The sequence below is a fragment of the Artemia sp. Qi Xiang Cuo genome, chromosome 21 (assembly GCF_049724085.1).
Source record: "Artemia sp. Qi Xiang Cuo chromosome 21, ASM4972408v1, whole genome shotgun sequence".
NCBI lineage: Eukaryota > Metazoa > Arthropoda > Branchiopoda > Anostraca > Artemiidae > Artemia > Artemia sp. Qi Xiang Cuo.
The window spans coordinates 3358761-3373063 of NC_142814.1; the positions used below are offsets into that span (position 1 = coordinate 3358761).

General features: G+C 32.4%; 2 protein-coding genes across 2 annotated transcripts in view; both read right to left on the reverse strand.

The window, feature by feature from the left end:
* Positions 1–14303, reverse strand: part of LOC148939157 (uncharacterized) — a 459905-nt gene that overhangs the window by 78173 nt on the left and 367429 nt on the right. The window lies entirely within an intron of this gene.
* Positions 1–14303, reverse strand: part of LOC148939161 (uncharacterized) — a 105841-nt gene that overhangs the window by 3725 nt on the left and 87813 nt on the right. The window contains exons 9-10 of the mRNA XM_089106756.1: positions 6316–6478; positions 4023–4233 (exon numbers count right to left, since the gene is read on the reverse strand). Of these exons, the coding sequence (XP_088962882.1) occupies positions 4023–4233; positions 6316–6478 (374 nt within the window). The remainder of the gene's footprint in view (positions 1–4022; positions 4234–6315; positions 6479–14303) is intronic.

Below are 14303 nucleotides of genomic sequence, written 5' to 3' on the forward strand. Positions count from 1 at the left end.
AGGTAATCCCGCTACACATTATGACTACAGACCTATAAGCCTCTTAAACAGTGCTGGAAGAGTTCTAGAAAAAATTATAGATAAAAGGCTGGGAATGTGGATAGAAAAGAAAAAAATCTTGCAGAAAGAACAAGGTGGGTTCAGACCAGGCTATTCTATAGTTGACAGATTTTGTTGTTAATGCTCTGGTAGAAAAAAATATTGTAAAGGTAAATGAAAGTTATATGTGGTTTTAATTGATTTGAAATCAGTATTTGATAGTGTAGACCCTGTTTTATTGTTTAATGTTTTGTTAAATCTAGGCCTACCAATTTCTTTTATATGAATTCTATTATCTATATATTCATTGAATAAAAGTTTTGTGAAAGTTGCTAGGAAGGGATTATCTCTGCCATTTTTCTCGAAAAAGGGCGTGCGCCAAGGAAGTATACTTTCGCCAAAATTATTTGCTATGTTTACTAATGATATTGTTCTTTATTTCTGACAAAGATGGGCACCTACTCTCCGACTGGGAAATCTGAATAAATCAATGATACTATTTGCAGGCGACTTTAAATTACTGGCAAAGACAAAGAATGACTTACAGACTCTCTTGAATCTTCTTGAAAAATATTTGCAAGAGAAGAAACTAGAGGCGAATGTCATGAATTCCCAAATCATAATTTTTAGCAAAAAAACTTTGAATCAGTACCACAACTTTTATTGAATAGGAAAATGTTGGAAATGTGGGAAAAAGCCAAATATTTAGGTTTTATCCTTTGTCGAAATGGAAAGTGGACAAGTCATATTACAACAATGGCACAGAAAGGAAGAAATGCATTATTTGGAATAGATAGAAACACACTAACATCAGAAATAAGTGAATTAAGCCTCCACTAATATATATTTAATGCCTATCCTACATTACAGATCAGAAATATAGGGGTATCAGCCGGCAATGCAACTAGAAACCCTTCAACTTCAATATTATAAACGATTATTTGGCTTATAGAATACAACACACGTTAGTATTAAAAGGTGATCTTGGTATATTTAACCTGAAGTTGAAAAGATACACCCAAATCATCAAATTTTGGTTATGACTCCTCAAACATCCCCAGACTAGACTTGCCCGGGCAGCATATGACGATCTTCTCCTTCAGTGTAACAAAATATCTTGGACAACACAAATCAAAAGGACATTAGACGAGAATAGATTTTAAAGTTTGTGGGAGAAAGGAAAATGCACAGAAGATCATGAAAAGTTCTTCAAGTAATTTAGTACAAAATTTGAAGACCAAGAAGTGCAACTATGGCAATCAGCAGTGGATAAATCTCCGAGTCTTACTTTATATAGAGAAGTAAAAGATAATTTTGGATAGGAGTTTTATTTTAAGCTGGGATTGCCGATTAGATATCTGAGGGTTTGGATTCAGATTTGAGCTAATTGTCTTCCAATTTATGGTAAGGTTGTAAGGAATATGAATGAAGGTCTGGAGGTTGGGTGTAGTTGCTTGAGATGTGGGAAAAATGATTATGGGTTGGGCCATTTCCTCCTTCTGTGTAAACAGCTTTCTCATTTAAGGGGATCAATTATACAAGAAGGAAAAGCTAGGCTGCTTCGTTGGCTAATGAGGTCTGGGTCTCCCCGTTATATTGTGGCAGTAGGAAATTTTGTACTGAAGGGAAGGATGTCAAATGGAGTTTAATTTTTCTTCAGTATCTGTCTTTAAAATGGTATATGAAATTTTGTACTGAAGGGAAGGATGTCAAATGGAGTTTAATTTTTCTTCAGTATCTGTCTTTAAAGTGTATATGGCTTTAAAAGGCTTTTAAATACAGATTATTATTACCATGAGGTTTCGTGAATTTGAAAATGTCAGAGATAGAATTGGGATTTACGGATTTGAAAACGTCACAGGTAGAATTTAAGTATCTATCTTTAATTTTCATAAACTAGATTTTAAAAGAAAATACCATCAGATTTTATAGCAAGTAAATTTAAATATAAAAAAATTAAAGTAATGCACCATCTATATTCACCTAAAAAGACGGTTCTGGTTAAAAATAAAGATTGATTGACTTAGAGTCAATGCTAAAATTCAAGAGCTGTATAGTGTTTTCAAATGCACAGTGTTGCTACATTGAGCCGTGAAGGCAAATAATCAAACTGATTGGTTAAATTTGATGTTATTTTTTGTCTGCTTGGCTAAAAGTCTACTAAAATTCAAAAAGTATATGCCAATATCAAATGCCCACACACAAGATTTGAAAATATAAGAAGTCTATAGCAAGAATTTCACCATCTAATTTAAAATTATCCTAAAGTAGATCTTATCAGTAAATTTCATCAGATTTCATCATTAAATAAATTGAATAATTAAAAATTAATGTTTTGTAACAGCTTCTGGCACCAAAACACGGTTTTGACTTGAAATAAAGATAGTTTGACGAAATTTCTAAGTGAATTTAGGAAGTATATTGTGTTTTGAAATGCAAACAAAGGTAATTTTGAGAATCTAATAATTCCGTAGCAGGAATTTCACCGTCTAATTTAAATTATCTTTATCAGTGATCAGTGTTAAGTTTTAAAGTGGATCTTATCAGTAAATTTCATTAAAATTCATGAGTTTGCCTCAATTTCTTATCATTTAAACTTGATAGGTTCAAAGTTTACCTGGATTTAAAATTATTTTAACAGGAGTTAGACATACTGACTAAACTTCAACTTCAAAAATAATATTTTCAAAGTTTACTAATAGTTATTATTTTTTTTTACATGAGCTAAGCATATTAATTAAGCTTCAACAGGAGTTAAGCAACATATTAACAGGAGTTAGGTCAACTAAACTTCAAATTTAAACTCATAAGATTCTAAGTTTACCTATAGTTAAAGTTTTTTTTTAACAGAAGTCAAGCACTCTAACTAAGCTTCAAATCTAAATATAGATTTTAATTTTTCCCATACCTGAAGTTATTTTAACAGAGTTAAGCATATTAAAAAAGCTTCAAATTCTATAAACTTAAAATTCAAGCTTAATAAAATCAAGTTTTACCCATAGCTAAAGTTATTTTAACATGAGTTAAGCATATTAATCAAGCTTCAAATTTGAACTTAATAGATTTGAAGTTACCCATAGTTAAAAGTAATTTAATAGAATTTAAGCATATTAACAAAGGTTCAAATTCTCTGAGCTTCAAATTCAAATTTAATAGATGCAAAGCTTACCCATGGCAGGGGTTAAGCATTTAGACTAAGCCTCAAATTCAGATTTAAACTTGACAAATTCAAAGTTTACCTACAGCTAAACTTAGTTTAACAGGAGTAAAGTACATTGAGTAAGCCTTAACTGCATATTAAACTTAACAGACTCAAAGCTTACGCATAGTTAAAATTATTTGGACAGCAGTTAAGTATAATGAGTAAGTTTCAACTTCAAAATCAAACTTTTTAGATCCAAAGTTTACATATAGATTAAGCTATTTAACAGAAGTTGATTATATTGAATACGCTTCAACTTCATATTTAAACTTAAAAAGTTCAAAGTTTACCCATAGTTACTATTTTAAGAGGATATATGCACATTGCGTAAGCTTCAACTTATATTTAAACTTAAAAGATTCAAAGTTTACCCATAGTTAGTATTTTAAAAGGATTTATGCACATTGCGTTAGCTTCAACTTCATACTTAAAATTAAGCGGTTCAAAATTCACTCATAGTTACTATTTTAAGAGGATCTATGCACATTGCGTAAGCTTCAACTTCATTTTTAAACTTAAAAGGTTCAAATTTCACCCATAGTTAGTATTTAAGTGGATTTATGCACATTACTTAAGCTTCAACTTCATACTTAAACTTTATTGGTTCACGGATTACCCATATTAAAATTGTTTTTACAGGAGTTAAGTATACTGAGTAAGCTTCGACTTGATAATCAAAATAAAAAATTTAAGCTTACCCATAGCTGAAGTTACTTCAAAAGGACTTAACCATATTGAGTCAGCTTCAACTTCAGATTAAAAATTAAAAATTAAAGCTTACCCATTATTAAAGTTATTTTAACAGGAGTCAAGCATATTGAGTCAGCTTCAACTTCAGATTTTAGCTCTCTGCTTGATTCTTCTTCGGCTATTACTTGCAAAGCCTGATATAGGTTGATCCTGTCCGAAAGAGGAACTGTTTTATTGATTGCAACACTGTCCACGGATCTCTTCGATATTTCCTTTGCGTTTCTCCAATGACATCCCTGGTTCTGGAATTTTTTAATAATAAAAAATTATAAATTTGTTTATTCATTGAGTATTTATTAAAAACGAGTTTTGTATTTTTAGAACAATTCACTCTACAAATCAATAAATTCTCATTTGGGGCTGGTATTTTTGAGAAGAAGGGAAAATCGCGCATTGCTAAATTAAATATCTCTCGAAAACTTGCGAATTGAGGATCTTCTCATTTTTGTAAAAGTAATTTCGTTGCTGAGGTTTTATTAATTATAACGTTCATTTTCGCATTGTTTATCTTTTTTATATTAATTTTAAAACAAATACACAATTTGAGACTCCCTCTTGATTATTTCTGTCAATTTCATTTGGAAATTACAATTTTTGGAAAATTTTCGAGTTTAAGTAAGCAAAGAGGTATTTTTCATGTTAGAGTAAAATAAGTAAAAAAAAAACCTGTTTTTTAAAAACGTTCAATGAATTCGAAAAGGAGCCTAATCGAACTATGTTGTTTTGTACCACTATCACTTTTACCTAATCCCAATTTTTTCGAGTTATTTCCATAGAATTATTTTTACGAATACGAAACATCTATAATTAATTTTATTATTTTTAATTTGGGTTAAAAGTCCCGAATTTTCTAGTATTTCTGGGTGTTTCTTATTTAAAATATCAAATAAAGTTATTTTTTACCCCCCCTCCCCCACCCCGAGAAAAATTATTGTGTATGTGCCTTAATCAACGACACATGCATTTGTCATACGAATTATTTTAAAAGAGAAGCGGGCAAATGTTTGAATTTTGTTGATAAATGCTTTTTATTTGTTAATCTTTTTTCACAATTTAAATGACAACTTTTACTATCAGTCACGTTTATGCTTTTTTCTTTCATTTTACTTATCTATCAAAGAAAAAGTTTGGAAAAAACAGAAAATGTATTTTAGTGTTTTAGGTTTGAAGCGTTTTGGGTTCGGATCCGTTTTGATTTTGAATTTAGATTCATAAGAAAAATTAATTATATGTAGTTGAAACAGATTAAAAAAAATTAAATAAAGAGTAAGACTTAAATAAAGAGTAATTAAACTAGTATCATAAATTTTTACCGAAAGAAATAGGAAAATATAATACTAGATTTTAATAGGGGAGAGACTTATAGCCTCCCCTACCTTTCAATTAATCAACAGTCCTGCAAACATTAGAATGGCAAATAATTATTGATATTTTTATGTATATGGAAAAGAGATATTCAAAAGTTAAAATCATAATACACTAACTAGAAAAACTAATTAGAACATTAACTTTCCTCTCCAGGAGGAAACGCTATATCAACAAAAGTGTGCCACCTTTCAATCCCCAGACAACATTCTTTCCAAATACAGTGGTCATTACTTTGAAAATCCCCCTCCCCCCGGAGGGGGGGGGATGTAACCCTAAATAATATATTTATCCACTGTTTTCCATTGTTTGAATCCACGCATGTCTTCGCTAACAGGCATTTCATTCTTAACCTGAAATATGGCCTCATATCATTGTGGAATAATGAAAATAGTTATATAAGGAGAAATAATGAGAATTATTTAATGCGTGATATGATAAGAAACTCTTTATTTAAAAATATTTTAAAATCTGGATGAAAATCAAAGGAAACTGGAATCTAGAAAAATCTGGAAATAAAGGAAATAAAAATCTGATTACTTAAATTTTATCCCATCTAATTCTGCATGCTATAAAGTTAGCATGTCATTACTATAATGGTTTCTTGTAATTCTGTGTATAATCTTCAGCTATACTTGGCCCTATTAGTGGGGGGGGGGATGGTAATCGTCACGGTAATGATAATTATATTTGGAATGAGTGTTGATTGGGAATCGAATGATGATTGTGTTTAATTATTATTGTGTTTCCTTCATGGAATATTATTTCATTGTGGGCTTGCATTTTTAAGAAGAAGGAATAAGAGCGTAATACCAAATTATTTTACTATAATTTATATAATTATTATAACAATTATTGTACAAATTATATGATTATATCAAACTTTGTGGATTGTTCAGTTACGTAAAATTACTTTCGTAAAAGAAGCCATGCAACAGAATACTACCCATAAAACTTACCGGACATTGACCATGGCACATTCTGATGTCACACTCGATATAGAGGGCAGGGCTTCCTGTAAATCTGAAAGTTTTCATGTATGCAAACACCTGTGTTTCATATAAACCAGAATCTGTCCAAGTTCCTCTAAATCGACTGATGATCTTATCGTCCACTGGGCATCTAAAATAAATTTTTTTATCATACGTCTCAGCGTAAAAAGTATTAAGAAAATAGGTACTTGTATAGAATCCGGTAAGCACGCAAAAAGTGAAGTTTCTTTAATACGTTACCTAACTTAACCCAACCTAGATACCTTTTAGTCTCCCTAAATCACAAAAAAACTAAAGTTCAAATATAGTACCCGGAGTGAGACACCCTTTGTTTATACAGGGTCTCATGTAAATTTCCGTGTAATGCCTATCTGATCTTCGCAATACAATTTTCACGTGCTTACTGGATTCTAGACAAGTACCAGAAAATAAATATAACACGAGTATTATTTTCCTGCAACTAATGAATGAAAATTGTGTGTGGGGTTAACCCTCCAAATTTGATATTTACTAGGAGAATCACCTTCTCATTCTGTCAACTATGCAACTTAATGTTAATAAAGATAAAGTTTATATGCTAATAATGTGAGGACACCTCAAGTCGTTAGAACTAAATCTTTATTTTCAATACGTCATATTGGGCCAAATGTTTGGAATAATTTGCCCAGATTTTTGAAAAAGCCGGCAAATGTGTGTGATTTCCTTAGAGATCTTAAAACATTTTTCTTCCAGTTGCATGATTTTTGAAGAATTGTTAAATTGAATTTCTTTAGCTCTCAAGTTCCCACAAAAAAAAACATTTAATTCAAAAAACTAATTTAATTTTCTTCTGGATAAATAAATAAATCCTAAAACGAGTGAAACTTAAATTGAATATAAAAATCAAGTTTGAATCGAATAAAAATAACTACAAACAAGAGTTTGGGTATCGCCTCACTGCAGAAGCCTAAAACTCTTGTTTATAGTTATTTTTATTCGATTCAAACTTGATTTGCATATTCAATTTAAGTTTCACTCGTTTTAAGATTTATTTATTCATTTAGATTAATATATATTGTTTGTTTGTTCGCATTGATTGTTAGTTATTTTCTGCTCGTTTTAAGTTTCATTTATACTTTAATAGCAAAATATTTGTTTTCGTTTTAAGCTTGATTTTCATATTCAATCTATGCATTTCTCGCTTTAAGATCTATTTATTCATTTATATTATTACTTGTTGTATGTTTTTTGCTCTGATTGTTTTTTTAATTTCTGTTCGTTTTGAGTTTCATTTATTCTTTAATAGTAATTTCTGGTCGTTTTTATTTTTTATTTTAAAAAATATTTGTATATCCTGATCTAAATTTTAAAATGGCCTTTACTTTTCTTTTAAAAACTTATTTTTCGGAAAGTTTTTTTTAATTAATTTTTGTTATTTTTTGATTGCAAAAAGTTTCAAGTTTTTATGGCATGGAGGGGGGGGGGGGTGCTTACTGTCTGATTATTCTTGACTTTAAAAAACGGATCTACAACTTTCAGTTTAAATCGAATGAGGCTTTTTTTTAAAGTCTATACAATTACGTCTTTGATAAAGACCTTATATATGAACAATAAAAGGTTGCATAACTTGTAGACAGCGGTTAACAACAATTAATGGACTGAAAAAATAGCTCCAATAAGGGGTTTTAGACAATTTAACTTGCTGACACAAAGGAATCATGACTGTTTGGAATTGACTTTAATAGGATTTTGTGTGCAAAAGAAGTTTTACATATACCTCAGAGTATGTATTTTAACCTTATAATTGGATAATTATAATAGATTTCCTACGTTTTCTTCCCATACGAAACCCCTTCTCATAAGTTATAAACCCCCATTAATAAGTTATGCCCCAGGGCATAACTTACAACGCCTACCCCCGGGCCCTAGCGGGCTGTGTCGACACCGGAGTTTTTTGTTATCAGAACTTTGAACTATTTTAACAAAATGTCTATCTCAAAATTTGTACCTGATGCATTTAGGGCGTGGAGGAGGGGGAGGGGGGGCTAGTCACCCTCCAATATCTTTTGACTCTTAAAAAGTGAAAAAAAACTTTCAATTTTCAGTCAAATGAGACCTCTCCAAAGTTAATACGAGCATCCCTTCCATAAGAAATGATGGGAAGGATTCGGAGAATCCTTAAATTACAACTCTTGCCCTGAGGGCTATGGGGCAGTTGTCATCCTCAATTACCTAATTTCCAGAATTTAAAACTACGTTTAATAAAATGGCTATCTCAAAATTTTGATTGGATGTGTTTGGGGAAAAGTTGGGCGTGAGAGGGGGGTTAGCTGCCCTCAAATCACTTTCGACTATTGAAAACGGCCCTATCCCTTTGAATTTCCAATCGAATGAGCCTGTTTTGAAGTTTCTGCGACAACGCCTTCTATAAAAACCTTATATTCCCCCAGGTCATATCTTAAAACCCTTGCCCTGAAGGTTGGGGGGAGTATCCTCCTCAGAAACATGTTTTCTATCTGGAAAACAACTACGCTGAACAAAATGGCTATCTCGAAAATTTTGATTGGATGTGTTTGGGGAAATGATGGGCGTCGGGGGGGGGGGGGTGGTAGTTGCACTCCAATCACTTTCGACTATTAAAAAGGGCACTAGCCCTTTAATTTCCAATCAAATGAGCTTGTTTTGAAGTTTCTACGACAAAGCTTTCTATAAAAACCTTATATGCCCCCAGGGTATAATTTAGCAACCGGGTCTTGAGGTCTGTGGAAGTGTGCTCTCCTCAACAACATATTTTTTGTTTGGAAATCAGCTATACTGAACAAAATGGCTATCTCAAAATTTTTATTGGAGGGGCTTGGGGGCATGATGGGCATGGAAGGGGGAGGGGGAGGGGGGCTTGTTAAACTCCGATCACTTTTGACTATTAAAAAGGGCACTAGCCCTTTAATTTTCTACGAGAGCGCGACAGCGTTTCTACGACAACGCCTTCTATAAAAACCTTATATGCCCCCAGGGTATAACTTAAAACCCTTGCCCTGAGGGTTCAGGGGGAGTATCCTCCTCAAAAAAATATTTTCTGTTTGGAAATATACTACACTGAACAAAATGGCTATCTCAAAATTTTGATTGGATGTGTTTAGGGAACTCATGGGCGTGGGGGGGGGGGGGGGCTAGTTGTCCTCCAATCATTTTCAACTATTAAACAGGGCACTAGCCCTTTAATTTCCAATCGAATAAGCCTGTTTTGAAGTTTTTACGACAACGCCTTCTATAAAAACCTTATATGCCCCCAGGGCATAACCTAAAATCCTGGCCCTGAGGGTTTTGGGGAAGTGTCCTCCTCAAAAACACATTTTCTATCTGGAAATCAACTACACTGAACAAAATAGCCATCTAAAAAATTTTGATTGGATGTGTTTGGGAAAATGATGGGCTTGGGGGGGGAGGGGGCTAGTTACACTCCAATCACTTTTGACTATTAAAAAGGGCACTAGCCCTTTGATTTCCAATCGAATGAGCCTGTTTTCAAGTTTCTACGACAACGCCTTCTATAAAAACCTTATATTCCCCCAGGGCATAACTTAAAGCCCTTGCCCTGAGGGTTGTGGGGGAGTGTCCTCCTCAAAAATATATTTTCTATCAGGAAATCAACTACGCTGAACGAAATGGCAATCTCAAAGTTTTGATTGGATGTGTTTGAGGAAATGATGGGCCTGGGGGGGGGGCAGTTAAACTCCAATCACTTTCGACTATTAAAAAGGGCACTAACTCTTTAATTTTCAATCGAATGAGCCTCTTTTGAAGCTTCTGCGACAACACCTTCTATAAAAACCTTATATGCCCCAAGGGCATAACTTAAAACCCTTACCCTGAGGGTTGTTGGGGAGTATCCTCCTCAAAAATATATTTTCTATCTGGAAATCAACCTTTGAATTTCAAATCGAATGAGCCTTTTTGAAGTTTCTACGACAACGCCTTCTATAAGAACCTTATATGCCCCCAGGGCATATCTTAAAATCCTTGCCCTGAAGGTTCTGGGGGAGTGTCCTCCTCAAAAACGTATTTTCTATCCGCAAATCAACTACGCTGAACAAAATGGCTATCTCAAAATTTTGATTGGATGTGTTTGGGGAAATGATGGGCGTGAGGGGGGGGGGCTAGTTGCACTCCAATCACTTTCGACTATAAAAAAGGGCACTATCCCTTTAATTTCCAATCAAATGAGCATGTTTTGAAGTTCCTACGACAACGCCTTCTATAAAGACATTATATGCCCCCAGGGCATAACTTATAACCCTTGCCCTGAGAGTTATGGGGGAATGTCCTCCTCAAAAATATATTTTCTATCCGGAAATCAACTACGCTAAACAAAATGGCTATCTTAAAATTTTGATTGGATGCGTTTGTGGGAATAATAGGCGTGGGGGGGGGGCTAGTTGCCCCCCAATCACTTTCGACTATTAAAAAGGGCAGTAGCTTTTTGAATTTCCAATCGATTGAGCCTTTTTTGGAAGTTTCTACGACAACACCTTCTATAAAAACCTTATATGCCCCCATGGTATAACTTAAAACCCTTGCCCTGAGGGTTGTGGGGGAGTGTCCTCCTCAAAAATATATTTTTTATCTGGAAATCAACTACATTGATCAAAATGGCTATCTCATAATTTTGATTGGATGTGTTTGGGGAAATTATGGGCGTGGGTAGTTGCCCTCCAATCATTTTTGACTATTAAAAAGGGCACTAGAACTCTCGATTTCCAATCGAATGAGCTCCCTTTGAAGTTTCTACGACGAACCCTTCCGTATGAAGTGCCTCTGGGGAAAAAAATAATAATAAAACATTTGAGCCGTATGGCCTTTACTATAGGCAACGCTACAGTGTTGCCTCTGATTAGGTTACTGGGTGCTCATTTTTCAACAAGTTAGGGACTAATCATGATTAAATAATTCCTAAATATCTTTGGCCAAAAAAAACATTATACCATTCTTAAAAAATTATTAAAAAGTATCTTGCTCTCTTTTCTCAATCTTCAGCTTTGTACTTCACTGGGTTAAGGATTTCTTTCCTTAGAAAAAAAGGAGAAGCAATTATTGTTACAACTGAACCATGTTGAGTTGCCTCATTTTCTTGTATTCATTTTATTTAATTAGGTTACTGGGTGCTCATTTTTCAACGAGTTAGGGACTAATCATGATTAAATAATTCCTAAATATATTTGGCCAAAAAAAACATGATACGATTCTTCTGGATAATGAATAAAAAATTCTTAAAAAGTATCTTGCTCTCTTTTCTTAATCTTTAGCTTTGTACTTCACTGGGTTAAGGATTTCTTTCCTTAGAAAAAAAAGAGAAGCAATTTTTGTTACAACTGAACCATGTTGAGTTGCCTCATTTTATTGTACTCAATGTATTTAATTAGGTTACTGGGTGCTCGTTTTTCAACAAGTTAGGGACTAATCATGATTAAATAATTCCTAAATATCTTTGGCAAAAAATACATTATACCATTCTTCTGGCTACTGAATAAAAAATTCTTAAAAAGTATCTTGCTCTCTTTTCTCAATCTTCAGCTTTGTACTTCACTGTGTTAAGGATTTATTTCCTTAGAAAAAAAAGAGAAGCAATTATTGTTACAACTGAACCATGTTGAGTTGCCTCATTTTATTGTATTCATTTTATTTAATTAGGTTACTGGGTGCTCGTTTTTCAACAAGTTAGGGACTAATCATTATTAAATAATTCCTAAATATCTTTGGAAAAAAATACATTATACCATTCTTCTGGCTACTGAATAAAAAATTCTTAAAAAGTATCTTGCTCTCTTTTCTCAATCTTCAGCTTTGTACTTCGCTGTGTTAAGGATTTCTTTCCTTAGAAAAAAAGAGAAGCAATTATTGTTACAACTGAACCATGTTGAGTTGCCTCATTTTATTGTATTCATTTTATTTAATTAGGTTACTGGGTGCTCGTTTTTCAACAAGTTAGGGACTAATCATGATTTAATAATTACTAAATATCTTTGGAAAAAAATACATTATACCATTCTTCAGGCTACTGAATAAAAAATTCTTAAAAAGTATCTTGCTCTCTTTTCTCAATCTTCAGCTTTGTACTTCACTGTGTTAAGGATTTCTTTCCTTAGAAAAAAAAGAGAAGCAATAATTGTTACAACTGAACCATGTTGAGTTGCCTCATTTTATTGTACTCAATGTATTTAATTAGGTTACTGGGTGCTCGTTTTTCAACAAGTTAGGGACTAATCATGATTAAATAATTCCTAAATATCTTTGGCAAAAAATACATTATACCATTCTTCTGGCTACTGAATAAACAATTCTTAAAAAGTATCATGCTCTCTTTTCTCAATCTTCAGCTTTGTACTTCACTGTGTTGAGGATTTCTTTCCTTAGAAAAAAAAGAGAAGCAATTATTGTTACAACTGAACCATGTTGAGTTGCCTCATTTTATTGTATTCATTTTATTTAATTAGGTTACTGGGTGCTCGTTTTTCAACAAGTTAGGGACTAATCATTATTAAATAATACCTAAATATCTTTGGAAAAAAATACATTATACCATTCTTCTGGCTACTGAATAAAAAATTCTTAAAAAGTATCTTGCTCTCTTTTCTCAATCTTCAGCTTTGTACTTCACTGTGTTAAGGATTTATTTCCTTAGAAAAAAAAGAGAAGCAATTATTGTTACAACTGAACCATGTTGAGTTGCCTCATTTTATTGTATTCATGTTATTTAATTAGGTTACTGGGTGCTCGTTTTTCAACAAGTTAGGGACTAATCATTATTAAATAATACCTAAATATCTTTGGAAAAAAATACATTATACCATTCGTCTGGCTACTGAATAAAAAATTCTTAAAAAGTATATTGCTCTCTTTTCTTAATCTTTAGCTTTGTACTTCACTGGGTTAAGGATTTCTATCCTTAGAAAAAAAGAGAAGCAATTATTGTTACAACTGAACCATGTTGAGTTGCCTCATTTTCTTGTATTCATTTTATTTAATTAGGTTACTGGGGGCTCATTTTTCAACGAGTTAGGGACTAATCATGATTAAATAATTCCTAAATAACTTTGGCCAAAAAAAACATGATACCATTCTTCTGGCTAATGAATAAAAAATTCTTAAAAAGTATCTTGCTCTCTTTTTTTAATCTTTAGCTTTGTACTTCACTGGGATAAGGATTTCTTTCCTTAGAAAAAAAAGAGAAGCAATTATTGTTACAACTGAACCATGTTGAGTTGCCTCATTTTATTGTATTCATTTTATTTAATTAGGTTACTGGGTGCTCATTTTTCAAAGAGTTAGGGACTGATCATGATTAAATAATTCCTAAATATCTTTGGCAAAAAAAACATTATACCATTCTTCTGGCTACTGAATAAAAAATTCTTAAAAAGTATCTTGCTCTCTTTTCTCAATCTTTAGCTTTGTACTTCACTGGGTTAAGGATTTCTTTGCTTAGAAAAAAAAAGAGAAGCAATTTTTGTTACAACTGAACCATGTTGAGTTGCCTCATTTTATTGTACTCATTGTATTTAATTAGGTTACTGGGTGCTCTTTTTTCAACGAGTTAGGGACTGATCATGATTAAATAATTCCTAAATATCTTTGGCAAAAAAAACATTATACCATTCTTCTGGCTACTGAATAAAAAATTCTTAAAAAGTATCTTGCTCTCTTTTCTAAATCTTCAGCTTTTTACTTCACTGTGTTAATGATTTCTTTCCTTAGAAAAAAGAGAGAAGCAATTATTGTTACAACTGAACCATGTTGAGTTGCCTCATTTTATTGTATTCATTTTATTTAATTAGGTTGCTGGGTGCTCGTTTTTCAACAAGTTAGGGACTAATCATGATTAAATAATACCTAAATATCTTTGGAAAAAAATACATTATACCATTCTTCTGGCTACTGAATAAAAAACTCTTAAAACGTATCTTGCTCTCTTTTCTTAA